Genomic DNA, 23991 nt, shown 5'->3' on the forward strand with positions numbered 1-23991 from the left:
TAATATAAGATAATATATTGTACATTTCTTATAAATAATATAAATAATCTTATCATTTACTACATTAATAATACAATAATACTTTTACAATAATACTTTAATTTACTACATTAATATTAAGAATGATACATAATGTAATGAGAATCTTTCAATTTCTGAAATATCATCACAAAGATACAATACGCATCATGTCTAGATTACATATTATTTATGGTGTAATATTCAATTCCAGCGCGCATGTGCACGCGCGCGCGCGTTGTATATATATATATATATATATATATATATATATATATATATATATATATATATAAATTGTCAGACGAGAACATAAGTATACGTTATTTTCTCTACTTTTACTTTTAGTGGTTCAATTCTTCTAAAATTCGTTGCAAGGGCAGAATATGTGACGTCATATTATCCTCATTGCTTGATTAGACAGAGGGATATCACGTGATCAGATTTCTGCCAAAACTAAGCGTCGTATATGTCATATTGTATACAATAAAATACATTGAATGTTAAGTTTGTTGTATCTTGTCTATAGTACAAAAAATTTATTTTGTAACATAAATTTTTTTTGCACAGATAAATATAATTTACGAATACATGTATGAAGAATTATAAAAAAAGATCAAATCTCTAGTACGTATTATCAATTGTGATAGTATTTTTTTTATTATTGTTAATTTTTTTAATATTCTATTAAATCATTTTATTAACTTTAAAAGTTTAATTACAAAATATAAGTAAGAATGAGATATTTTATAATAATAAACAAAAAATAATAAACAAAAATATATATTTTTTATAATATTACTCATTTTTATATAAATTCATGTCATATGGGTAAACAAATAATTAGAACAAATATTGGAACCACAATTTGATCAATATCTATATTAAAATAATAAAACAACTTCTTATATGAATAATTACAAAGCAATTTTTATTGTTTCTTAAAAAATTTTTATTTGGTAAGTTTTATTGATTTTTATTGATTTTTAAAAATTACAATACAATTGTATAAATAATAAAAATAATTAATAATTAACATAAATATTAAAATTAATATAAAATATAAAATAATTTATTAAATTGTATAATTAAATATATAATTTATTAATTATGTTTATGAAACTTATATCAAATATAAAATTTTCAGTAAACAATATTTATTATTGATTTAAAGATGAATGAAAGTGAATCTATTTATGGAACTACATTATCTCAAGAATCAATAAAAGTAATTGCAGAAAGTATAGGTGTTGGAAATTTCCCAGATGAAGCAGCAAAAGATCTAGCCGAAGATGTAAGTTATAGACTTAAGGAAATTATTCAGGTCTGTATATTTTTAAATTATAAAAAAATAATTATAAATAATTTTTTTTATTTTTTAAATGAATTAAATTTCTATAATTGAAATTTTTAACATTATATAAAGGATGCTGCTAAATTTATGAGACATGGAAAACGTCAACGAATGACAACACATGATATAGATCATGCTTTGAAAATAAAAAATATTGAACCTACATATGGATTTTTTGCCAAAGATCATATACCATTTCGTTTTGCCTCTGGTGGTGGTCGTGAATTACATTTTGTAGAAGAAAAAGAAATTGATCTTAATGAAGTTATATCAATGTCTGGTGGACAAACATGGCCTAAATTACCCTTAGAAATTACATTACGCGCTCATTGGCTTTGTATAGATGGTGTTCAACCTACAATACCAGAAAATCCACCTCCTGTTTCTAAAGGTATTAATTTAATAATATAAAAATTTCTTTTTTCTTATAACATTAATATTAATTAATTAATAATATAATAGATGTTCAGAAACTAGAAAGTGTTGATCCAACAAGTAAACTTACAAACAAGAGTCAAAACATTGGTGTTGGAAAACCAGGTGGAGGTGGTAAAAGTCAGAAATTACGCAATGTAGAAACAGTTCATGTTAAACAATTAGCCACTCATGAATTGAGTGTTGAACAACAATTATATTATAAGGAAATCACTGAAGCTTGTGTTGGATCTGATGAAGCGCGTAGAGCAGAAGCATTGCAATCTCTCTCAGCTGATCCTGGTTTACATGAAATGTTAGCACGAATGTGTACATTTATTGCAGAAGGCGTGCGAGTTAATGTAGTACAAAATAATCTTGCTCTTCTAATTTATTTAATGCGAATGGTTAAAGCTCTCTTGGATAATCCAAGTCTCTATTTAGAGAAATATGTATGTATTAATTAATATACAATGGAATGTATATATATATATATATATATATATATATATGCGTATTCACGTTTTTTACATTTATTAATTTTATATTTTAATTTATAGTTACATGAATTAATACCATCTATTGCGACATGTATTGTTTCGCGTCAATTATGCATGAGACCAGAGGTGGACAATCATTGGGCTCTTCGTGATTTTGCATCACGTCTTATGGCTCAAATTTGTAAAAATTTTAATACCTCTACCAATAATGTACAAACCAGAGTAACTAGAATGTTTAGTCAAGCTTTGGCAAAAAATAGTCAGGTATAATTTAAAATTTATAAAAAGAAAGTTAGAAATGAAATAATATAATAATGTATTTTTCAGACTCCATTGGCATCACTTTATGGAGCAATTGAGGGATTATGTGAATTAGGGCCAGAAGTGATTAAAGCATTAGTTATTCCTAAAATTAAATCTATTTCAGAACGTATTGAATCATGTATCGAAGGGCCTACTTTATCAAGTGTGGATAAAAATGGAGCAGGTCATATAAAAACTCTACTTGTGGTGAATATTATTTAATATTATCGACATAAATTTTATCATATTAATATATAAAAACTAATAAAAAAATACGATATAATTTGCAGAAATCAGTGGCTCCTGTCTTAAAAACAATACGATCTCCTCCAGATTATGTAGAAGATTACAAACAAGATTATGGTTATATAGGTCCTGCATTGTGTGCAGCCGTTGCAAAAGCTCGTACACAACCAGCTACTTTAGCAACAACTGCATCTACAACTACAGCTTTAACAGCAAATCAACAAGGTCCTACATGCACTGGAAAAACTATTGTACAAGCTGGTAATATTATTTCTATTAACATGAAATTAAAAATATATATTTATTTTAAATGTAAATAATGATTTTATTTTTTTTCTTTTATTGAAGTAACAAATTCTAGTCCTGGACAACAAGCTGGACGCACAATTATGCTTGGTACAAGTAGAACTGCTGGTGGAACTACCACAGCTGGAGGACAAAAATTCGTTATTTTACAATCTCGATCTCAAACACCAACAGCTACAAATATTAATAGCAATGCAATACAACAACAATCTCAGCAACAACAGCAACAACAATCGCAACAACAAGTTAAAATAGCCCAAACTAATGTCACTCAACAAAAATCTCATATACAAAGTAATACACCAAAATTAGTAGTTGTTTGTATGTCTAGTGGTAGTCATAGTACTACTACAGTAACTCAGGTGCGTATAATATGTTAATATAAATAGAATACAATTTATTGAATTTATGGAATTTATTGAATCATTAAATGTAAATATTTTTCATAATAGGGAAATATAACAACAAAAGCTCAAAATGTTTTTGTAACCCAACAGAACATCGAATGCTCATTAAATCCAGAAGAAGAACATTCTTTTCAATAATAAAAAAAACTTAATTTACAACATTCAAATTTTTAATAACATGTACAAAAATAAATTTTTAATGTTAATATACTTTATAATAAAAAATAAAAATTTTTTATAAACCCAAAATATATGTGTATATATATATATATATATATATATATATATATATATTTAATTATTTAAAAATTATAAATTCATTTATTTAAGAAGCTTATTTAAGAACTTAACTAGATGTTGAAATAATCATTATTTATTAAAATAATGTATTTCAATTTGAAATATTTGTAAATGTATATAAATATGAATTAAATACATAGACTCTAATATTGATTAATAATATACTTATATATAATTTGTTAAATATTCTTTGATTTCTTCTACATATAGTTTTAATCTATTTAAATTAGAAATAGTAATTGATATAATCAATGTTATCAAAATTATATAATTGAAAACAATATTAATTTGTAAAAGAAAAACTTCTAATTTTCTACAGAACAATTTATATTTGAATATTGATAAGTATTTGAAATCGCATTTCGAAATTATTTAATTCTAATATTTCAATTATATTGTTTATGATTTCGATTTTTTATATATTTATTTATTTTTTATAAAAAAACTAACTATTATAAAAAAAAGAATAAAAAGCATGGGTTGTTGAGAAAATATAATTACAACGCAATAAATGATCGACGTATGAAACTGGATGCACGGATAAAATAAAAGTACGCCATATTTGTTTTTAAAAAAACTTGCTTTATGCTTAATTTACGAGACGGAATAAAAATGTTGGTTAGGAAGCAATTTGAAATATATATATATATATATTAGTTTAAACTTTAAAAGATAAAATGTAACATTTTAAATAAAATTATGAAATATGAAACATATATGCATTGATATTGCAAATGAAGCAGTTTAATATACTTTCAAGATTTTAACTATATATACATATACATATAAGTGAAAAGTTTGTGGTTGATTGTTTGTACATATCGTATATACTTTTATTCATCATCTGTTATAAAATGGCTAAGAATGATACTTTAGCGATCTTTTTTGCAAATACCGTTCGAGAAAATGAAAAAATGTTAAAGGAATCATATTCCAAAAATCAAGTAAGTACTGCATAATTATATTAATATATATATATATATATATATATATATATATGTATATATTATATATATATTTATTATATACATATATATATGTATATATTAATACATAATATCTAAATAATATTAATTTATAAATATTTTTCAGGTAGACATCAAAAGCAAAAAAGATTATGAAAATTTATTTATTAAACTTAATTACATATGTCAAATGAAATCGACCAAAGAAGAAGTACAATTAAACCCTTGGTGCAAAAAAAATGTAGGTTCAATGGAATTACTTATGTAATTTTTTATATAAATTTTGAAATTTTATTATGATATTTTATGTTAGATTATAAGCTATATATATGGACCCATCTCAGGATTTCCATCTGGTTCATGGTGGGGTATTCGTATGGATTGTTCTAGGGATCGTGTTCATGATCCTTTTGATGAGAATATCCAAAATGGGCCATTTGGAGTTACTTCAATTTGTACTTCAAGCATTAATTTAAATGAAGATATAGATTTGGGTAATTCTCTCACTCTTACAGGACAAAAATATTTTATTGGAAAATTAGAAAAAGATCCACTTATTAAAAATTATGAAAATCAAATACCAGTGAGATTAATCAGAAGTTATAATTTGCTCAATAAGTTTGCACCTAAAACAGGTTATAGATATGATGGTTTATACATTGTAACAAAATTTTGGATAGGTATAAATTCAGATTCTGTAAAATATTATAAATTTGCTTTGTCACGTTTAAGTGATCAAGAACCACCATTGTGGATAAATCCAGTTCCTTTAGCTATAAGTAATTGTACTTCTACTTTACATTCTACATCTATATCTTTACGAAATTATTTAAAAAATTCTGTATCAAATTTATACGAATTTAAAAAATATTCACATGGTACTGAATCTACAGTTCAAAAAGAGAAACATGAAAATTCATTTGCATTTTCACAATCTCAAAATATTGAAAATAAAAAAGTAAATGAAAGAAGAAAAAATATAACTAAAAGTGCAATAGTAACTCGTCATGTATTTAAAAAATTAAATACAGAATATACATCAAATGTACCATGTATACCTACTATATCAAAAAAGTCACTAAATCATATTGAAAACAAAGGATCTAAAACTCGTAATACAAATATTTCTATACGTACAGGATTATATAATTCATCTCATAATATACGAAATGATAATAAGAAAAATACTTCATCACTATTTTGTAGAACAACTAAATCACTCAATGTTCACAAAACTAATCAACACATAGAAAATTGGAATTTATCTAACAAAGATAATAAAAATTTTGATGGAAAAACTCAAACGATCACGACAAATGAATTTTCTAAACGTATTAATTATATTTCGTTTAATTCAGTAAAACCAGATTCGATAAAAATAAAATTTGCTAAAAGTACTAATACAAAAATGAATAATGATGTAAATAATACAAATCCAAATTCTTATCATAGATTTGAATGCAATGTTACATCTAAAGAAATAAGTAATGATTTTAAAGATTTATGTAACAGTACTATAAATTCATCTGATACAACTAATATGTTGAATATAACAAATTGTATGTATAAAAATGAAATTTCAGCATATAAGATGATGTCAAAAGAATTACAGGAATTGAAATCACTTGATTCTTTAGATTCCTTGACACCAGATAAAATCCTTTATTTAATTAATAATAAAAATCATCCTTTGTCAAAACTATTAATGGGTAATATGATAGGAATAACTTCAGAACAATCTATAGCATTACAAGCAGGAAATACAATGACAATCAAATCAGAAATCAAAGATAAAATAGGAACACAAAAAAATAACAAAGAAGAAATAAAAAGTAAAACTAAATTTGAAATTACTTCAGATGATTTAAATGAATCAAGATATTATAAATTTAGAAGATGTAGAAAACTATCTAGAAGAATAAAAAGTAAATCAGAAATGATAAAATATAATAAATTACATAGTGAAAAATTTGAAAAAGAATTTATACAATCTTCAGATATTTTACAATATTCTAGAAAAAATAAAGCAAGTACAGATATTTGCAAAGATTTAAAAAATAAAAATATGGATTGTTTATCAGATTCAAAAAGATATATTAAAAAAAATGCTGAAAATTCAATAAAAACAATGCATTTACAAACTGTAAGAACAATCGATTCATCAATAAAGAAACATATAAATAAAAAACAGAGAAGAGAAATTACAAATTTATTAATAGATGCAAAAATTGGACCTAAAATACGTGGTCCACGATACAGAAGATTACGATGTATTAATAATGCATATACAAAACAATCGTATGATCATTTTGATGCTACAATATATACATTAAATAAATGTAAAGTTAATACAAAACGATCTACTATCCAAAGCAGAAATAAACTTACAAAAATAACTCGTTGTAAACGTGTTAAAACTAATCAAACTAGAAATATTAAAAGATCAGATACTTTAAATATAAAGCGCCAAAAAAATAAAAATCTTAATGTTTCTAGGAAAATAAATAAGAATTATGATGCAAAAAAAACTATAATTAATAATAATAATATAAACGAAAATGATAATATCAATAATAAAAAATCAAAACATATAGAACAAAATATTAAAATTATAGAAAATAAAAATATAACAACTATTAAAAATCGGAAAAGAAAATTAATAGATACAATTCATAGAGATTCGAAATGTAATAAAATTGATGAAAAACTACGAAATTGTTATGAAAAAAAAATTTCAAATTCCTACAAAACAGATGCTGTTACTCAATGTTCTCTTCTTAAAGAACCATTAATAAAAAATTTAAAATCAAATAATATCTTGCAAAATAATGTTCATAATGAACAATATACTTTTATTAAAATAGAATATGGTGATTTTAAAGATACAAAATATGAAATGAATCAAACTATGAAATCTGATAATGCAAGTAATAATTATTCAATATCTCGGTCTGATAAAAAATTTGTATCTTGTACAAATTTATATAATCTACAGCATCCTGTGAATGCAAATATATCATTAAAAAGTAATATTTTGAATGTAAGAGAACAAAATAAATGTTCACTTGAAAGAGTATCTGCATTTGTACCTGTTAATATCCCAGATAATGATACAAAAATTGCTCGCTTAAGATCAATTGGATTTAAACCAATTAATTTCAGTAACAGTATAGAAGATAGTAATGGTCAAAATAAAAAAGTATTAAAACAAAATGTCGCTGAAAAATACAATAAATACACAAATGAAGAAAATGATGTTGTTGTTTATATGGATGATAAATTACAATATCAAGATATTGAGGATGAGGATAAAAATTCTTTATCTATTAGAGAAAAAATTTCAAATTCAAAGATATGTACTGAACGATTAAATAAAGTAAATTCAGAAAAAGAATCTTGCAATTCATTATTAGAACAAGATATAGAATCACCTTGGCATGGATGGAAAAAAATTGTAACAAATAAAGATACATATTGGATAGGTTGGTAAAAATATATTATTATAATATATTATAATTGTAATAAATTATAATAAATATTAGTAGTATAATAAATATTATACTATTTTATACACACACATGTGTACAAATTTTCTGCCAAAAAAAGGCTGTTAACAAAAGTGCTAAGTTATTTTTTCACTAATAATTGTAATATGCATTAATGTAATTATTCTATATGCTTTTAGTAGATCAATTAGATTTGATCTTGTATTTGATTAATCTATGTTTAAATCAACTTAATTAATTTCGTGATTTTTTTTGATCAATAGATCATTGGTAAAAATGAAAACTAATATAAATAATATTAATTGTTAAGTGTACAAAATGATTTATTTTAACAAATTATTGTTATTTTGTGAAACAAAATAATATACTCTTTTCAAAAAAATTTATGTATACATAATTCATTCTATTGTATAGAGAAAATAAAGTTTAATTAAGATTTAGAATAATATCTATTGTCATTTTTTAAAATACCTAAGTAAATATAATATAAAAGAAATATTATATAATATATAAGAAATGTTAATATATAAAAAAAATTAAATATAAAAACAATAAGTATCAAACAATTATATATAAATAAAACAAGTATATCGAAGGAAAATTGTTTAATTCGTAAATTATTAAATACATTCTATTTTAACGATATATACACTCATTTATTTTTTAATCTAGGACGCAAAGATTTTTGTAGCTCAGCTATATATACATACATATATATGTATATATATATATATATATACATATCCAGTGTATTCATATCATACATTACATGCACGCGCGCGTCATATAGTATAGCATACCATACATACATACACACACACATAAATATATATATATATATATATACCGGACGCGTGCAATAATTAGAAGTATTTTTCTTAGTGTATTTTATAAAATAAGTATTTTCCACTGGCAAAATTACACGGTAATCTCATATGAATTAGAAATACTGGTATATAAACATATACATAGTGTTTGTTCAGAGTGTAAAAATATTGTTTAACTACAGTAAATAATGCAGCAACATATTTGTGAGTATTTGAACATTAAGTACTGTACAATGCCTTTCTCTGAAAAACGTAAATTACTTTTTAAAATAAAAATTGTTATATTATTATAAGAGATAGCCACCTCTATAGGTAACATTGCCTTAAACATGTTCAGCATATTAAAATAAATATCTTCTATGCTACATGATGTAACATAATACATGTATTAACATGAATGTAACATGGAACTATTATATCGTGATGATTTACATCACCAAATTGTTTATTTGTTTGTTTTGTGAGCGAGTTAAGTTCCTACCTAATGACGTATAATCAATTAATAGTATACATAGTGTTTTCTTGAAATTAATTTCACGGAAGTCCAACATTAATGTACTTTTCGATTTTTTTCTTTTTTGTATCTTTTTGTACATGATTTATTATATCTATTGGAACTCATCATCACTGCTCAAAAGCATTGTCTTCTCATTATAATTTTGAGAAATTGTAGCAACACGTTGATGAGAAGTATGCCGTCTTTGAGGTGGTGGTATTGTCATATTCTGTGGATCATCTGGATCGAAGCTGGATATCCGCATACCACGTTGTCCTTTAGGTGCTCCTGATTGTTACATTACATCACGTATTATCGCTGACAAAGCCGTTACTAATAAATATATCAGCCAGCGAACAGTGAAAAATCATGCCGATATTTTTTTTTTTTTTCATTCAAAACATTTAGAATATCAATTACAGCTATGTATAATTTTATATATGAATTGATAAAATTTTTTTACACATAGCACAATTTACAGCATTTTTTTATTTTTTCAATACATCACTACAAATATTATATATCCATTAAATAATTCATGCATGTTATAACAATAAAGAATTCAATTTACTAGTTTTAAGAAAATTATTAAACACATGTATGGGAAAAAATATATGAAAAATATAGCTATATTAACATGCTAAATGAAATATAAACCATGCCTTTTTTTTTAAATATAAAAGCATTATATAATAGCAATATTTTAATAATTATTATTTTGTTTATAAAATAACATATAATTACAATACTGCCACAGAATAGTAATCAATTATTATTTGTCTTTTGCATTTATTAAAAAATAAATTTTTTTATGAAATTACACTGTACTCTAAGTGCTCCTATGTTAAGTGTTTATTTTTTATTGTACAGTAAATTTTATTAATTGCAAAATTAATAAATCATATAATTATGTATATGTTTATGTATATTGGTTTTAATATAAATCTTAAATCATAATTTGAACAGAGAACACTATGTCCACTCTAAAATTTGATTTAAACTTAAAATATTATGTAAATTATAATGTAAATTTTAATGAATTATATTAAAAAATTTTTCAATCTCCATTAAAAATATATGCTTCATGTCCAATTTCTTGAAATTAAAAAACGATGCCTCGTGTTTTCATAGTTTTTCATACGGCAAGTTGGTATTAACGTCTGAAAAATAGTAAAAAGAAAGTGCCTTCAAAGAATTTTAATTGGCACATATTAATCAAATTCATGATAAAAAATACCTTTTTATGTTTTCAAGAAATATTTTATTATATTTTTATTGCAAAAGATAAATATAAATGAATTTATACTATTTTATCGTTCTAATGATTGGCAGTAAAGTATATTGAATTATTATATTAAAATGATAAATATTTATCATTTAAGAAACTAAAATTCACAGTTAAAACAACATAATAAATATATTTATTTGTTTAATTTAAATTTGAATAAAATATTTTAATATTTATAACATATTTTTTATATTTTAAAAATAAAAAATATAAACTTTAAATAATATAAATAAATAATGTGTGAAATATGATTTTGATTCATCATTCACTACATCATGCTATATGAAAATATACAATCAACAATTTAAAATATAATATTTATATGTACATATATTTAATTAAAAAATTTTTTTAATAAAAATAAATAATGCATACATACCAGAACTATACTGGGTATACTGTTGATATTGTGGATGAAAGTTATGGATGGCATCAGTCATTATATCTTTTGGATTCATAGTTTCCTATTTATAAATATTAAAATATCAATTTCATTGTTTTATTTATTATTTTATACTATTTAAAAATTATAATATACCTTTAAACTACTGCTAATGCTTTGCATTGTTACACTTCTTCCTCTTGAATCCGTAACACAACCAGCTGAATACACTTGATAAGGAAATGCATAACGTAAAGCTATAGCAGCAAATAACATTTCAATACAAATCAAAAAATTTTGATAACCAGCAGAAACAGTTCCTGCACTAGTTGATTGATCTAAGCTTATAGGAGAAATTACATTTGCTTTTTCAAGAATAGCCAATAATACTCCTGAAATAAAATAAGATTAATATTTTTGATACATAATATTTTAAATAATCTCATATTACCTTGCCAAAATGAAAGAAAGATAACACTCTTAACAGTACAAAATTTTAAGACAGGTTCAAATGGTGTTAATAGGTCTCTTGTAGCAAAATAGAAAAGAAAAAGTCCATAAAGTGCAAGAGATACACTGATGTTATAAATTATAGTTATATAGATATAGCCTCCATCTGGAGACCAATCTCCATCTCTATAATGACCAAATGCCTGAAGAAATATAATGACAAATGCCATTACTGGTTTTACCAAGCAAAATTGTAAAGTAGCTTGCTTGCAAAATCTAAGAAAACCAATTGTATATGTTTTTCCAACTAAACAACATGTTCCATATAAACAATTAGAACGAATAGGTTTGCCACGTATCTCAGACATAATATTTCCTTCACCACCCAGGTACTCGTAGCATAATGACAAAAAGTTATATATAACAAATGCTTCATAACAGTCTCGAACAGTAAAAAAATAAACATAATAACTTTCACTGTAGAAAAATAGTAGAGACACCCAAGAATAAGTAGCATAAATTGGTACTATAAACAAAATTCTAACTATCCATCTTTGCTCTGTTGGATTAGTATACCACCTTAAGTGTTGATAAATCTAAAAAAAAGATGAAATCAAAAATTAAAAATTATCAATTTTTCAGTTAATAAAATTATATCAAAATATATTATAAAATACCTGTTGACAAGTTAAAAATAATGCAACCCAAACAAATGCACCAGCAATACCTTGAGCTGCTCGTGTTTGTAAGAAAATTGGAGCTGTTTTCTCAGAAATTGCAGTGACAGTTGTGGACGTCATATTAGCAATCAAAGTTGTAGATGGTTCCGTACTACTCATATTTCAATCTAAGAAAAGTTAATGTTACAAACAATAATAATAACTTGACATCATTGAAGAAAGATGATTGTAGCTACCAAAAATATTCGTTTTAATCACAGTCACAAATAAAAAAAATAATAAACATCTTTCTGTAACATAAAATAAATATCGAAATTATGGTTCGCGCGTTAAAAATCAATATGCACAACAATAACAAAGGTATTCCATTCGTGCGTAAAATTTCATCTCGTAGACGCACCCGTGCCCCATTCGTAAGTTTTTTCAAAGAATTGTAGCATACGTGCGATCTCTTCAAGTTATTTCACCGTACGTGTTCTCCTTTTCTTTTGTATCGTGCGTACGTGTTGACCTGTATGAGATCAAGCTTTACAGGTTCCCCTCTTTCAATTAACTATCTACTGACGCAGTGGTTATTGATGATCGTGACCTTCCAAAAAGCAATGTTAATAATCTACCGAATTTTCTTTCCTTCACTGTTGTATATTTGTCCAGTTTAGATCACCGAGTTTCACTTTTATCCGACATTTTTTCACATCTCTTTTCGTTTGCTCTCAGATGTCAAACATATTCACTCAACTAGCTTTACAAAATATGCCAGTTGATAATAAAAATATAACTGGTCTTGCCACCACACCATATATTCTTCTTTTTTCCACTCGTAAATCTTTCCTTTGGTTCTCTTTATTTCACTTTTATAGACGATCTCTTTACCCTTCTCCTTCATGCTAAACCCCCTCCATGATTTTCTTTAATTACTATTGCATACGCATGCGCTTATTCATAGTTATATATCATTTTTGATGATAAATCGTTGAATAAGGTATATCGCGTTATTTTATAAAAACTTATTTTGATTAATAATTTATCTCAATTTTAAAAAATTCATTATTTGTCAGTGAATTCGTATTCTTTCATTTATGAAATATTAAATAAAAATTAATATAGATTTTTTACTTTTATTTGCATCATCAATTTCAAAAGATTATAATTCAAAAATATATTTATTTATAAATAATAATAATAACTTTAATAATGAATATACAAAAATTTAATATGTAAATTTTATATCATTATTTGAATAATATTTTAATATAGTTTTGAAAATTTCGCAAAAATGGCACTCGTTTATATTGAAGACAACGATCCTTGGTAAGAATAACTAATTTTGACTTTTCTTGTCATATATTTGAAATTTGAATTTAAGAATTTATAAAATTATATAGGTTAACGGAATATGATGCCTGTGAGAAACTTTTTAGAGAAATTATGGAACAATTTACAGCACGCAATAAACATTCAAAAACTTTGCAAGCATATGCAAGTATATCTGCGAATATACGAATACGTATAAAACAATATAATCGTGAAGTTCAACAACTTAAAGATAAAGTAGATGATGCATTAAAGTCTAAAGCCATGTATCCTTTTTCTTGGTTATTCGATTAAAATGTTAAACATTTATTGTTTTAACATAATAACATAATTTTTTTCTTAAAATACAAAGATATGCAGAACTGTTGAAGAAGCAGAACGAAGAATACGTCAAATAGAAATATTGAAGAGTAGGGATGTACATTTACAAGAGTTGTGTGATGCACGTACAAATAATTTTGCTTCCTCTCGTGCAAATTTACTTACATCAGGAACATCAGCTTTTGCAGATGGAGGTACAACTTCTTGGGCAGCTGATGATGATGATAATGGTGATGATAAACTTATAGATACACAAAAATCCATTGCTGATCTTGTGTCACAACGAGATAGAGCCTTAGAAGGTAGAAATTTTAATATGCTTTTTGATTGCTGAATATTATTTCTTTTATTTTTTTCATAGAGCAAAATAAAGGTTTAGAGGAGTTATGTAAAGTTATTGCAAGACAAAAAGAAATTGGTCAGACTATTAGTAATGAAGTAAATCATCAAAATGGTAAATTAAAATTAATATTATTTATTATTTAAAAATTTAATAATATAAATTTTTTTGAGATTCTTAATTTTTTTTATTTATAGAAATAATTGATCATCTAGCTGATCATATGGATAGAACTGATGAATCGTTAATTAATAGGACACATCATGTGAGAACTATTAGTTTTAAAGATCGTACATGTGGCTATTGGATAGTAATAATTTTTCTTTTTATTTGTATTATCACAGTTGTTTTACTTCCATAATTTTTAATATATTTGATTATTATATATAAAAACAATAGGTATCTCTTTTAATGTAATTTTAATATATTCTGTAAATATGTATAAAAATTATATTCTTATAAATTATTGCATTTTACGTTTTTAACTATTTACTAATTTCAATTCAGTATTCATTATAAAAATTATATTATATTTATAAACAAAAAATACAATATAAATTAAAATAAATATTTATTTATATATCTAAACGTGATGTTTTTATCCCTAAAATTATATAACATTATAATGAAATAAGTTTTTTAAATAAGAAACAAAATTTTTTCATTATCTTTGTACAAATTATATTTCACTGTTCATTATTTTATTTTTTTGAGATATTCCGGTATTAGTTTCTAACATATTACTCTTTATATCTAAGTTAAGCGTTTTCAAAAGTGCTTTTGGATTAGGATCTCTTCCACTGAATTTTCTGAAATTTTCCCGTGTAGAATAAGTGCCACCTACAACTAAAAATGATTCGCGATATCTATTACCGAGTGCTTTTAATGATTCTTTGTTCTCATAAGAGATATCTTGAAAAGCACTATATAAATCAGCAGCAATCATTTTTGACCAAATATGACTGAAAATATAAATTTTTTTATTAAAAAGATATATATATATATTTTATTTATAAAGTGTTACCTGTAATAAGCAGCTGCCCAACTTCCACTAAATATAGGTTCAAAAGAACATATATGACTGTCTTTTTTATTAGGAGGAAGTACAAAATATTTTTTCCATAAACGAGTCATTATATTATTCCAAAATTCTTTGCTAAAAATTAATTAAGAAGAAATTAAATGTATTGAAATTAAATATATATATATTTATTACATTTATTATATTCAATCTTACCCAGAATATAATTCTAAATCAAATTGTGATAAATATAATTCTTTACATAAATTATAACCTGATAAATGCGTTTTTGCATTTTTTAACTTATCAATCATACTTAATGGTAATGATTCTCCTGTAATTTGATGACATGAAATTCTTTGCAAAAATAATGGTTCATATAACCTAGAATAAAACATTTTATGCATATATGTATGTACATATGTAAATATGAATTATAAAAATACAAAAATTTGAATAAATATACCAATTTTCAAGAAAATAATCAGAAATAAATAATGCATCCCATTCCACAAATGAAAGTCCAGCAATATCTGTGTATTCCACTTTTGTTATTAAATAATGCAATGCATGTCCAAACTAAATAAAAAAAGTTATAAATATTAAAAAAAATTTATAATATTAAATATTATTTTAATATTATACATTTACCTGTCGAAATAGCGTTTGGAGATCTTTGAATGAAAGCAAAGAAGGTTTCTCATTGACAGGTGGTTGAAAATTGAATATTAATGCAACTAATGGTTTTATATTACATATTTTACTTTTATTTTGTATTGAGACTGTATATCCTGAATTTTGTGATACTCTAATTTTTTCATCTCTTCTTGCATATGGATCTAAGTAAAAACTGCCTAATGGATCAGTGCTTGATTTCTTCATATCAAAAACATCAAAAAATCGAACATCTTTATGCCAAAGATCTGTTTTTTTGGTTTCAATAATTTTTACATCAAATAAAATTTCAATTAGTTCAAATAAACCATTTAATACTTTTGGTAGAAGAAAATAATTATTTAAATCCTCTTCCTTATATCTATAAATGATATTACAATTATATATATTTATATTTTTTTATTATTAAATATTTTTAAACATTATCTTATACTTACTCATATACAGTTCGTAATTGTAGTCTACCCCAATATGATATATCCCAAAGTTGAAGTGTACCTTCAAGACCTTCTTTACTTGCAAATGCTTGAAGTTCTTTAATTTCATATTCTTGAGCAGGACGAGCTTTTAGAGATAAAGTAAGATATTATAATTATTGATTTATTTAAATTCAATTATAAAAATTTTACCTGTAGCTAATAAAGTATTCAATATATGATAAACATTTTTCACACTAGCTGCCATTTTAGTTTCCATACTTAAATCAGCAAATGATTTGTATCCTAGCAAATTAGCTTCTTGATTTCTCTTTTGTCTAATATCTTCCAAAGTTGTGCTTGTTTGTACTGATTTATCATGTAATACAGATGCTTTAATAACATTTGTTTCCCACACTTTACATCTTAATGTACGATCAGGACAATGTTCTAATAAAAAAATAAAGATTAATATAATTAATTAATCAATATTTAATTTTATAAATAAATATATACCTATAAATGGTTCTACAACTTCTGGAGTTAAAGTTATTATCCATGGTCCAACAAGAAATTTTGTAGAATCTGGTGCAATAGATTTTAATAACTCTTCAGGAAAATCTTTCATTAGTATAGGATCTCTTATAGTAAAACTAAGATGATTTATAGCAGTCTACAAAAAAAAATAATTACAATTAATATTCTTTTAACTTGTTCATATTTACAAACCTCTAATTTTTGTGAATATTCTTTAATTTTATCACATAACCACAATCTTAATGCTGAAAATTGTTCCTTTTTCTTTTCAGATAATTCTAATCCATTTAATTTTCCTTCCAATATATATTTTGTTAAAACTTTTTTTTGTTCATCACTTAATTTGCTATGACTGTTATTGAAAACATTTTTACATGCTTGATATATTGGTGTACTAATATATTTAGAAGCAGAAGCTCTTCTAGCACGTCCATCAATATTTATATAATATTGTGTAGGCATTAAACTCTGGTTTCCTAAATATAATGTTTTTGAAATGCCCCATGTAATATTCAAAGAAGTATACATTTCCTCTAAAGGATTTAATATATTTTTAAATAAATTTTCAGAAGAAATATCATTAACATCTAAAAACCAATTTTGCAAAATATATAACATAGATTAAAAATAAAAAAATATATAAAATAAGCAAAATTACTTTCTATTTGTTTTTCTAAAGTTTTAATTGTTTCTTCAAATTCTAATGCTTGTCTTCCAATAACAGCAATACATTTTTCTATCGTAATATTTGTAAATTCCGGACTTTTATCTTCCTTTAATAAAGGATATTTTCCTGGTAAATCTTCTCCAATTTCTGGAACACTAAATTTAAATTAATTGTTATCAAATAAAATCATTTTCAATATGTATAAATATATTTAAAAAATTGTACAAAAAAAATTATACATAAAAAATTTATATAAAAATAATAAAATTGTGTAATTTTTATTATGAATAAAGTAGCGATACGATATATGTACATACAGAATCAAATAACCATTACGTCTCGGAATTTTTAGGAGACTGTTCTGAGATAAAATAATTTTTTTACTATAAAATGAGGTCACTTTTATATTTTTTAAAAACATCATGTTTTTATTATCTCTCAAATTACATTTTCAACTAAAAACCGCTTTTCTTGGTTATTATATCATTTAATTATCCCGTTTTTTCATTTAACTAGTAAAATTTAGTCATGAATTACAAGTTCATTCTAGTAGACAGTTCTAGTAGTTTCATTCACATTTTAACTTAAATTTTTAAAAAAATAAATGAAAAATTTTAATTTTAAATATTACTAATAAAATAAGAAAATATAAACTATCAATCATATCTAAAAATTAAAATGAATTTTTTTTATTGTATATTTGCTTACCATTAAATTTGTTACAATATATTTGGGATGGCGCCACTATAAACATCACATTTAGAGATTCAAGATTGCGTACTATTGTAGTATGTTTATATTGGGCTAAATACAATTGGGTGGAAGAAATTGCGTATTTTCTGACGTACACGATAACGAATCATTAATTTGTACAGTGATATTGATATTACGATTTTGGATTGTTTTCACAAAATTTTTCTATTCATCATAGCTATCATCATAAATCGATGTCTTCAACAATGTCAGGAAAGTTACGAGGAAATAATATTAAGTGGGGAAATTCATCAGAAGAAAATAATACATATGAATCAAAATATAAAATGAGATTGAGAGAATCATTAAGGAATACGCAACAACCAGCTGTAACTGAGAGTGAGACTCTTGTAGAACCACGAAAGCGAGGCCGTGGTCCTTCCAAAAGACCTTGCCTTAATAGAAATGCTTTAATGGCTCGAGAAAATCGACTTAGAAAAAAAGCATATTTAGAGAAGATAGAAAATAAACTATCATTTTATCAGCAAGAGAACAAGAATTTAGTAAATATTATAAAAAAACAAGGGATTGACATCAAACGATTAAGTGGTGAAGTTGCTTATTTAAAGAGTGTATTAAATAATAATACCAGTATTACTACATTGCTAAGAACAATCAATGATGGCCTTCAAAAAATTAGTACACAAAAAAAGAATTCATTGAATTCAAATCATGTTTCTGAATATTCAAATGAATTAAATACGCAACATAAATGTACATGTTATACAAATGTGAAGGAGAATATATTAAATAATCAAAATACCAATATATTTATTACAAATGTCAATAATGATTCATTGACAGAACATAATACGACTGAAGATTCTAATAGTGAATCTTATATTAATTCTCAGAAGAGATTTGCTTGTAAGAATTCAAGCATTGATAAAATTTCTTCATCTTTCTTAGATTCAGATCATACTTATATTGTTTCCAAAAATATTGAAGTTGATAATAAAAGTAATCTTCAAAATAAAAATGTAACAGACACAATAACATCAACTACTAATATAACATCTGATGATAATTATATGGATAATACAAAAGATTTGGATAATTTATTACCAATTGGTCAAACAGATTTGTCCAATATAGATGAAAAGAAAGATATTGATACCATTGGTATCGATTTTGATCAATTATCTTCTTTTAACATGGATATATTTGAAGATCTTCCCAAATGTGATGAAATGATGAATACAGTAGACAATTTAAATGATGCATCTAATCTTTTCACTGCAGAAGAAATATCTCAAACTTTAGATAATACAGGAATCTGTCTTCATGTTAATTCAGACAAAGTATCTTTAGAATTTTGTTCCATTTGTCACTTAAATAGTAAGAATTCGGGATCAAATTGAAGGGGGAATTGATCATAATTATTATAAGTTCACTCAATGATGAGTCATAGAAGAGGTTTACCAAAGATTTTGGAAATATTTCTCGATCAGTGGAATATAAAAAAAATTAATGAAAGTAATATATTTTATATTATTTCAATTAAAAAATTATTGAATATAATTATACAAAAAATTATTGTATAAATTATTGTATATATAATAGTGGATATATTAATATTTTCAGGTGTATCAAGAAGATGTATGTCAGCATCATATTGCCTATCTCTTGCTGAATCATCGTAGAAATATTTCTCACATGGAGCGAAAGTTGCGTTATTAGTATTTATACTATTTATGTATATAACATGCGCATATGTGTATATACACATATATGTAATATGCATATATATGTGTATATATATACATATAAGTTATGTTCCATATATGCATATAATCAATAATAATATATATGTATATGCATATATATCTTTTTATTTTATAAATAATAAATTTTTTTATGTAATTTTAAATTATCATTAATAATATGTAATAGTATAAAATACTTTTGTCGAAGGTTACTTCATTGCTGCTTTTCAATAATGGTATTTAATAACATAAAAATTGTTTTTGGAAGAAATATTTATTATGTCTGATTTTAATAACTATAAAATATGAAACTTTTGCCTACTATGTATAATATTAAATTGTAACACTTCTGTTCCTCTGAAAATATAATTATTTATTTTTTACAGGATAGTGTACCACTTGGCATTGATTTGCTAGCGACAATCGTGCAAAAAGGTAGGCATCATTGTAATTTTATTAATATAATTCAAAATACATTTAAAATTAAAAAACATAATATATATAAATTATGTTAGTTTTATAACAAATATATTTATTTTATCTAGTTGAGCTTTGGCATATCTGACACATTCTGTTTATCATTTGGTGTTACATAGTATTTTGGAACAATTACAATTAGAACTTATTGGAAAAGTATATGGAATCATGATCGCCCCCTTCTCTTAATATAAAGTATACAATTAATGAATAGGTTGAGTATGATTGATAAATTGATACTCGTTTTTTATATTGAAACAACATTATACTACTGTTAATATATACAATTTGTTAATAATTATAAATATTAATTTTGAATTTTTTATAATTTTCAGCTGCATCCCAAGGATTTTCAACCAATATGGAACATTCCATCCACTGATCGAGTTTTATGGTAATTGAAATTGAAATTAAAGAATTAAATAATTAAGTAATATAAAATATTTTTCATAAATTATATACTATAAATTAGAAGCATACAAGATTGAAAATCTTATTCCTTCTGATTCTTCATAATTTTTCATAATGAAAAATTGTATTGTATTAATTATAACAAAATTATGCGATATGATAAAATATTTTAATATTAAGTCTTTTAGGATAAGTAAAAAAAACATATTTTTTTGTTTCTGGAGGAAAAGAAGTGTATCGATTCTATTATTGTTACAATATATGTATTTTTGTTTTAATACATATGATATTTTTATATATTTTTATTATAAATTATTTATTGATAACATACAAACATACATTTGAAAATTATATAAATTATAGATGTAAATTACGTATTACTCTATTGATTTAAGTATTTTGTAATTTCTAATGAAAATTATAAGTTGTTTTGTATAAAAATTTGTTACTTGTTTATAATAAACCTATTGATATTAACTTTTTTTACATATATTAACAATTAAATTTTGCATTTTTTTTTGTTTACTTACATTTATACAATTACATTTTAAAATTATTATATCAATGATTTTATTATAAAACATATTATAATCTTTATGTACTTTATTAAATTAAAACGCGTTCATTTCTGTTGTAATTGTAAGATATTTTTTATATTGTAAATTGTATGATATTTACAAATTTTTTTTTATTGCAAACTGAGAGATAAATAAATACTTCAATTTGTTAAAAAATGTTAATAATCCAATTTTTTTTAAATAATTTCGGCATTTAATTTTTCTCTCTTTAATTAACATAACTTAATCATTTTTTTCTTATCTTCATTTATGTAGTAGGAAACTATAAACTTTGTACAAAGAATTTCTGATCACAACATATATATGTATATATATATATGTATATATATATATTAATTTAATAAGAAACAGATAATATAAATGATTATTCAAATTCCAAGGCGACTAAATACATCTGGTTTTTTTACGTGTGCTACTGTCGTAATTCTATCGAAAGTTACTTGTTTAGCACCGTTTGTTTTAATTACTCCTAAACGTGCTTTTGCCGGTATCGTAGTTAATCTTTCTGAAGCTGTAAAAAATGTTTCAAAAAAATTAAAAATTTTTTACAATAAAAATACAATAAAAGTTATATAAAGTTAAAAAAAAAATGCTGTTAATGCTAAATCATATACCTAATTTTCCAGATGTAATATTGGATTTTATTATTCTGTTATCTCTCGAAGATGTATTAAAAGAAATTCTTTTAGTTGTTTTTACTAATTGTGTAACATTATTAGACATAACTTTTCTATTTGCTTCTTGATCAGCTCGCATTGTGCCCATATTTTTTTTTACAACTTTATTTGTTGTAAGAATTGAGGTTCTTGAACTAGGACTTCTAGTTTTTAATATTCCTGTATTATTTGTTCCATTTTTTAATATACCTGTTTGAATCATGGTATTGTCTTTTTTGGCATCTTTATCTCCTAATCGATTAAAAACACTTACAGATCTTTTAAAAACATCTTTTCCTAATCCAGTAATATTAAATGTTGGTAATGTTTCAGTTGGATTTGTTGTACTAGTTACAGAACTATCACCCAACCTATCAAATACAGTTCGTTTTTGTTCAGATTTTTTAAGAATTTGTTGACTTCTAGATGTTGATCCTTTTGGAAGTATTATAGTATATCCAACTTTATTATCTTTATTGTCAAGTGATTTTATTTTTTTAGATGGTTCTTGCCATTCATCTTCATTATTACTATCAAATTCATTATCTTCTTTCAATTTTCTTTTAAGAATAGTTTGTTTCTTTTGATTAGCTAAATCAGTAATTATTTCACCTGATGTCGATATAGGTTTTTTAGGAATAACAGTTTTTTTAACTGAACTGGTTGGAATTTTAACAATCTTCTTTGTAGTTAATATATCAGATTTAAGTTTAGAATTAATTATTTTAGAAGTAGAACTAGTCGCCTTAGTTGCTATTTTTTTAACTATTGGTTTGGGTGTTCCAACGTTATCCTCTGTATCAACTAAGAATCTTTCACATGTTGTTTCTTCAACCACTTTTTTTGCATATCTCAAAATAGCAATCATATCTCCCATTAAAGTAATTCCCATTTCTTTGAGACTAGGTTTGTCTAAATCAGGTAACATGTCTGGTTTAATACGATTATTGGAAAACACAACCGCATGCTTTGTAGCTACATCTTGGGGAAATCCTGCTCCTTTAAAAAATTTTACCCAATATGCTATAAAAAGAAATAGTAACTATAATGATGATTTTTAAACAAAAGAAAAATTAATTAGGTTGTAGAAAATTTTAAATACCTGATAATGATGATGCCATTTTTACCGGTTAGGTTATTTATATTACTTAATGAACAATAATATTTTATAAATAATTTCCTATGTTAAATATAAATCGTTCGCAAAAAAAAATTAATTATATTATTTTACATATTTTACAAAATTTATTCCTTACGCAACTTCACTCAAAATAAAGAATATTTTCATAAACGAATATATGATATCGTTTAGAATATATAAATGATAAGAAATGTTTAATTATAATTTTTTTGATAAATATATCATAAAATATAGTTAAAAAGTGATAATAAACATCGGTATTCCATTTCTTGAAGCTTCAGAACTATTCACGTTCATTCCCGTATATAAATCTATATGTATACAAAGCTAAATGCATAAGTGAATTAAAGTACTCAGATGAAAGTTTATAGAAAAGTTACACGTAGCGACATCGTTGACAAATATGAGTACTAATAATTATTTTCACCGATGAAATAAAATTATTTTTATATTTTTAAATTTTTTATAAAATATAAAATGCATATATATATATACATAATATATATAATTCCATATAAAAAAAAATTATAAATTTA

At 23.8% G+C, this 23991-nt stretch overlaps 7 protein-coding genes across 13 annotated transcripts; 4 read left to right on the plus strand and 3 right to left on the minus strand.

Annotated features, from left to right (window-relative positions):
- Positions 1-318: 318 nt before the first annotated feature.
- On the plus strand, positions 319-3709 carry LOC409735 (transcription initiation factor TFIID subunit 6). 4 transcript variants are annotated; one of them, XM_026443977.1, is made up of 10 exons: positions 628-645; positions 866-977; positions 1166-1312; positions 1445-1763; positions 1835-2238; positions 2347-2550; positions 2614-2796; positions 2880-3096; positions 3184-3503; positions 3594-3709. In XM_026443977.1, exons 3-10 carry the CDS (start codon positions 1193-1195, stop codon positions 3684-3686), a joined length of 1860 nt encoding a protein of 619 aa, XP_026299762.1. In that variant the 5' UTR covers positions 628-645; positions 866-977; positions 1166-1192; the 3' UTR covers positions 3687-3709. The 4 variants fall into 4 exon arrangements, with proteins under 4 accessions (XP_026299761.1, XP_026299762.1, XP_026299760.1 ...); XM_026443975.1 differs by having other exon boundaries at positions 629-645; positions 1166-1342; XM_026443976.1 differs by lacking the exon at positions 866-977 and having other exon boundaries at positions 319-645; positions 1166-1342.
- Positions 3710-4283: 574 nt separating this feature from the next.
- Positions 4284-8757, plus strand: LOC102656166 (uncharacterized protein MAL13P1.304). The gene is made up of 3 exons (XM_026443979.1): positions 4284-4792; positions 4941-5054; positions 5127-8757. The coding sequence occupies exons 1-3, from the start codon at positions 4703-4705 to the stop codon at positions 8301-8303; spliced, it is 3381 nt and encodes a 1126-aa protein (XP_026299764.1). The 5' UTR covers positions 4284-4702; the 3' UTR covers positions 8304-8757.
- A 955-nt stretch (positions 8758-9712) lies between these two features.
- LOC409373 (transmembrane protein 184B) lies at positions 9713-13336 on the minus strand. 3 transcript variants are annotated; one of them, XM_006570350.3, is made up of 7 exons: positions 12843-13325; positions 12679-12732; positions 12440-12609; positions 11764-12358; positions 11469-11704; positions 11310-11394; positions 9713-9930 (listed from the first exon to the last, which is right to left on the minus strand). In XM_006570350.3, the coding sequence occupies exons 3-7, from the start codon at positions 12599-12601 to the stop codon at positions 9755-9757; spliced, it is 1254 nt and encodes a 417-aa protein (XP_006570413.2). In that variant the 5' UTR covers positions 12602-12609; positions 12679-12732; positions 12843-13325; the 3' UTR covers positions 9713-9754. The 3 variants fall into 3 exon arrangements, with proteins under 3 accessions (XP_006570413.2, XP_006570412.2, XP_006570414.1); XM_006570349.3 differs by lacking the exon at positions 12679-12732 and having other exon boundaries at positions 12843-13290; XM_006570351.2 differs by lacking the exon at positions 9713-9930 and adding an exon at positions 10412-10802 and having other exon boundaries at positions 12440-13336.
- LOC552098 (syntaxin-8) lies at positions 13334-15191 on the plus strand. The gene is made up of 6 exons (XM_624477.6): positions 13334-13424; positions 13700-13753; positions 13828-14022; positions 14117-14379; positions 14439-14531; positions 14615-15191. Exons 2-6 carry the CDS (start codon positions 13719-13721, stop codon positions 14776-14778), a joined length of 750 nt encoding a protein of 249 aa, XP_624480.4. The 5' UTR covers positions 13334-13424; positions 13700-13718; the 3' UTR covers positions 14779-15191.
- Positions 15074-18289, minus strand: LOC412154 (probable cytosolic oligopeptidase A). 2 transcript variants are annotated; one of them, XM_395618.6, is made up of 11 exons: positions 18051-18289; positions 17725-17888; positions 17259-17653; positions 17046-17202; positions 16743-16979; positions 16551-16677; positions 16090-16474; positions 15905-16017; positions 15655-15822; positions 15442-15573; positions 15074-15379 (listed from the first exon to the last, which is right to left on the minus strand). In XM_395618.6, exons 1-11 carry the CDS (start codon positions 18155-18157, stop codon positions 15097-15099), a joined length of 2268 nt encoding a protein of 755 aa, XP_395618.4. In that variant the 5' UTR covers positions 18158-18289; the 3' UTR covers positions 15074-15096. The 2 variants fall into 2 exon arrangements, with proteins under 2 accessions (XP_395618.4, XP_006570419.1); XM_006570356.3 differs by having other exon boundaries at positions 17725-17880; positions 18051-18248.
- A 215-nt stretch (positions 18290-18504) lies between these two features.
- On the plus strand, positions 18505-19953 carry LOC100577623 (putative uncharacterized protein DDB_G0282133). The gene has a single exon (XM_026443981.1). The coding sequence runs from the start codon at positions 18681-18683 to the stop codon at positions 19845-19847; it is 1167 nt and encodes a 388-aa protein (XP_026299766.1). The 5' UTR covers positions 18505-18680; the 3' UTR covers positions 19848-19953.
- A 1912-nt stretch (positions 19954-21865) lies between these two features.
- On the minus strand, positions 21866-23807 carry LOC100577520 (uncharacterized protein C19orf47 homolog). The gene is made up of 3 exons (XM_003251485.4): positions 23417-23807; positions 22273-23337; positions 21866-22169 (listed from the first exon to the last, which is right to left on the minus strand). The coding sequence occupies exons 1-3, from the start codon at positions 23433-23435 to the stop codon at positions 22027-22029; spliced, it is 1227 nt and encodes a 408-aa protein (XP_003251533.1). The 5' UTR covers positions 23436-23807; the 3' UTR covers positions 21866-22026.
- Between the last annotated feature and the right edge of the window lie 184 nt (positions 23808-23991).

This window comes from Apis mellifera, linkage group LG11 (genome assembly GCF_003254395.2).
Source record: "Apis mellifera strain DH4 linkage group LG11, Amel_HAv3.1, whole genome shotgun sequence".
Classification (NCBI taxonomy): domain Eukaryota; kingdom Metazoa; phylum Arthropoda; class Insecta; order Hymenoptera; family Apidae; genus Apis; species Apis mellifera.

What these genes read in the sequence shown, in the direction of transcription:
- LOC100577520 (XM_003251485.4), bottom strand. An exon ending in TATTACATCTGGAAAATTAG is followed by an intron (nt 22,170 to 22,272) that starts GTATATGATTTA and finishes CATTTTTTACAG; the next exon opens with CTTCAGAAAGATTAACTACG.
- LOC409373 (XM_006570350.3), bottom strand. Translation starts at nt 12,601, where the DNA reads ATGAGTAGTACGGAACCATCTACAACTTTGATTGCTAATATGACGTCC. An exon ending in CTTTCTTTCATTTTGGCAAG is followed by an intron (nt 11,705 to 11,763) that starts GTAATATGAGAT and finishes ATTTTATTTCAG; the next exon opens with GAGTATTATTGGCTATTCTT. An exon ending in GTATACCCAGTATAGTTCTG is followed by an intron (nt 9,931 to 11,309) that starts GTATGTATGCAT and finishes TGTAACAATCAG; the next exon opens with GAGCACCTAAAGGACAACGT.
- LOC552098 (XM_624477.6), top strand. Translation starts at nt 13,719, where the DNA reads ATGGCACTCGTTTATATTGAAGACAACGATCCTTG. An exon ending in GCATTAAAGTCTAAAGCCAT is followed by an intron (nt 14,023 to 14,116) that starts GTATCCTTTTTC and finishes AAAGATATGCAG; the next exon opens with AACTGTTGAAGAAGCAGAAC. An exon ending in ACGAGATAGAGCCTTAGAAG is followed by an intron (nt 14,380 to 14,438) that starts GTAGAAATTTTA and finishes TTTTTTTCATAG; the next exon opens with AGCAAAATAAAGGTTTAGAG.
- LOC409735 (XM_026443976.1), top strand. Translation starts at nt 1,193, where the DNA reads ATGAATGAAAGTGAATCTATTTATGGAACTACATTATCTCAAGAATCA. An exon ending in TCCACCTCCTGTTTCTAAAG is followed by an intron (nt 1,764 to 1,834) that starts GTATTAATTTAA and finishes ATAATATAATAG; the next exon opens with ATGTTCAGAAACTAGAAAGT. An exon ending in CTTTGGCAAAAAATAGTCAG is followed by an intron (nt 2,551 to 2,613) that starts GTATAATTTAAA and finishes TGTATTTTTCAG; the next exon opens with ACTCCATTGGCATCACTTTA.
- LOC102656166 (XM_026443979.1), top strand. Translation starts at nt 4,703, where the DNA reads ATGGCTAAGAATGATACTTTAGCGATCTTTTTTGCAAATACCGTTCGA. An exon ending in AATCATATTCCAAAAATCAA is followed by an intron (nt 4,793 to 4,940) that starts GTAAGTACTGCA and finishes AATATTTTTCAG; the next exon opens with GTAGACATCAAAAGCAAAAA. An exon ending in ACCCTTGGTGCAAAAAAAAT is followed by an intron (nt 5,055 to 5,126) that starts GTAGGTTCAATG and finishes ATTTTATGTTAG; the next exon opens with ATTATAAGCTATATATATGG.
- LOC100577623 (XM_026443981.1), top strand. Translation starts at nt 18,681, where the DNA reads ATGTCTTCAACAATGTCAGGAAAGTTACGAGGAAATAATATTAAGTGG.
- LOC412154 (XM_395618.6), bottom strand. Translation starts at nt 18,157, where the DNA reads ATGATGTTTTTAAAAAATATAAAAGTGACCTCATTTTATAGTAAAAAA. An exon ending in AATATTCACAAAAATTAGAG is followed by an intron (nt 17,203 to 17,258) that starts GTTTGTAAATAT and finishes TTTTTTTTGTAG; the next exon opens with ACTGCTATAAATCATCTTAG. An exon ending in GATTATTTTCTTGAAAATTG is followed by an intron (nt 15,823 to 15,904) that starts GTATATTTATTC and finishes GTTTTATTCTAG; the next exon opens with GTTATATGAACCATTATTTT.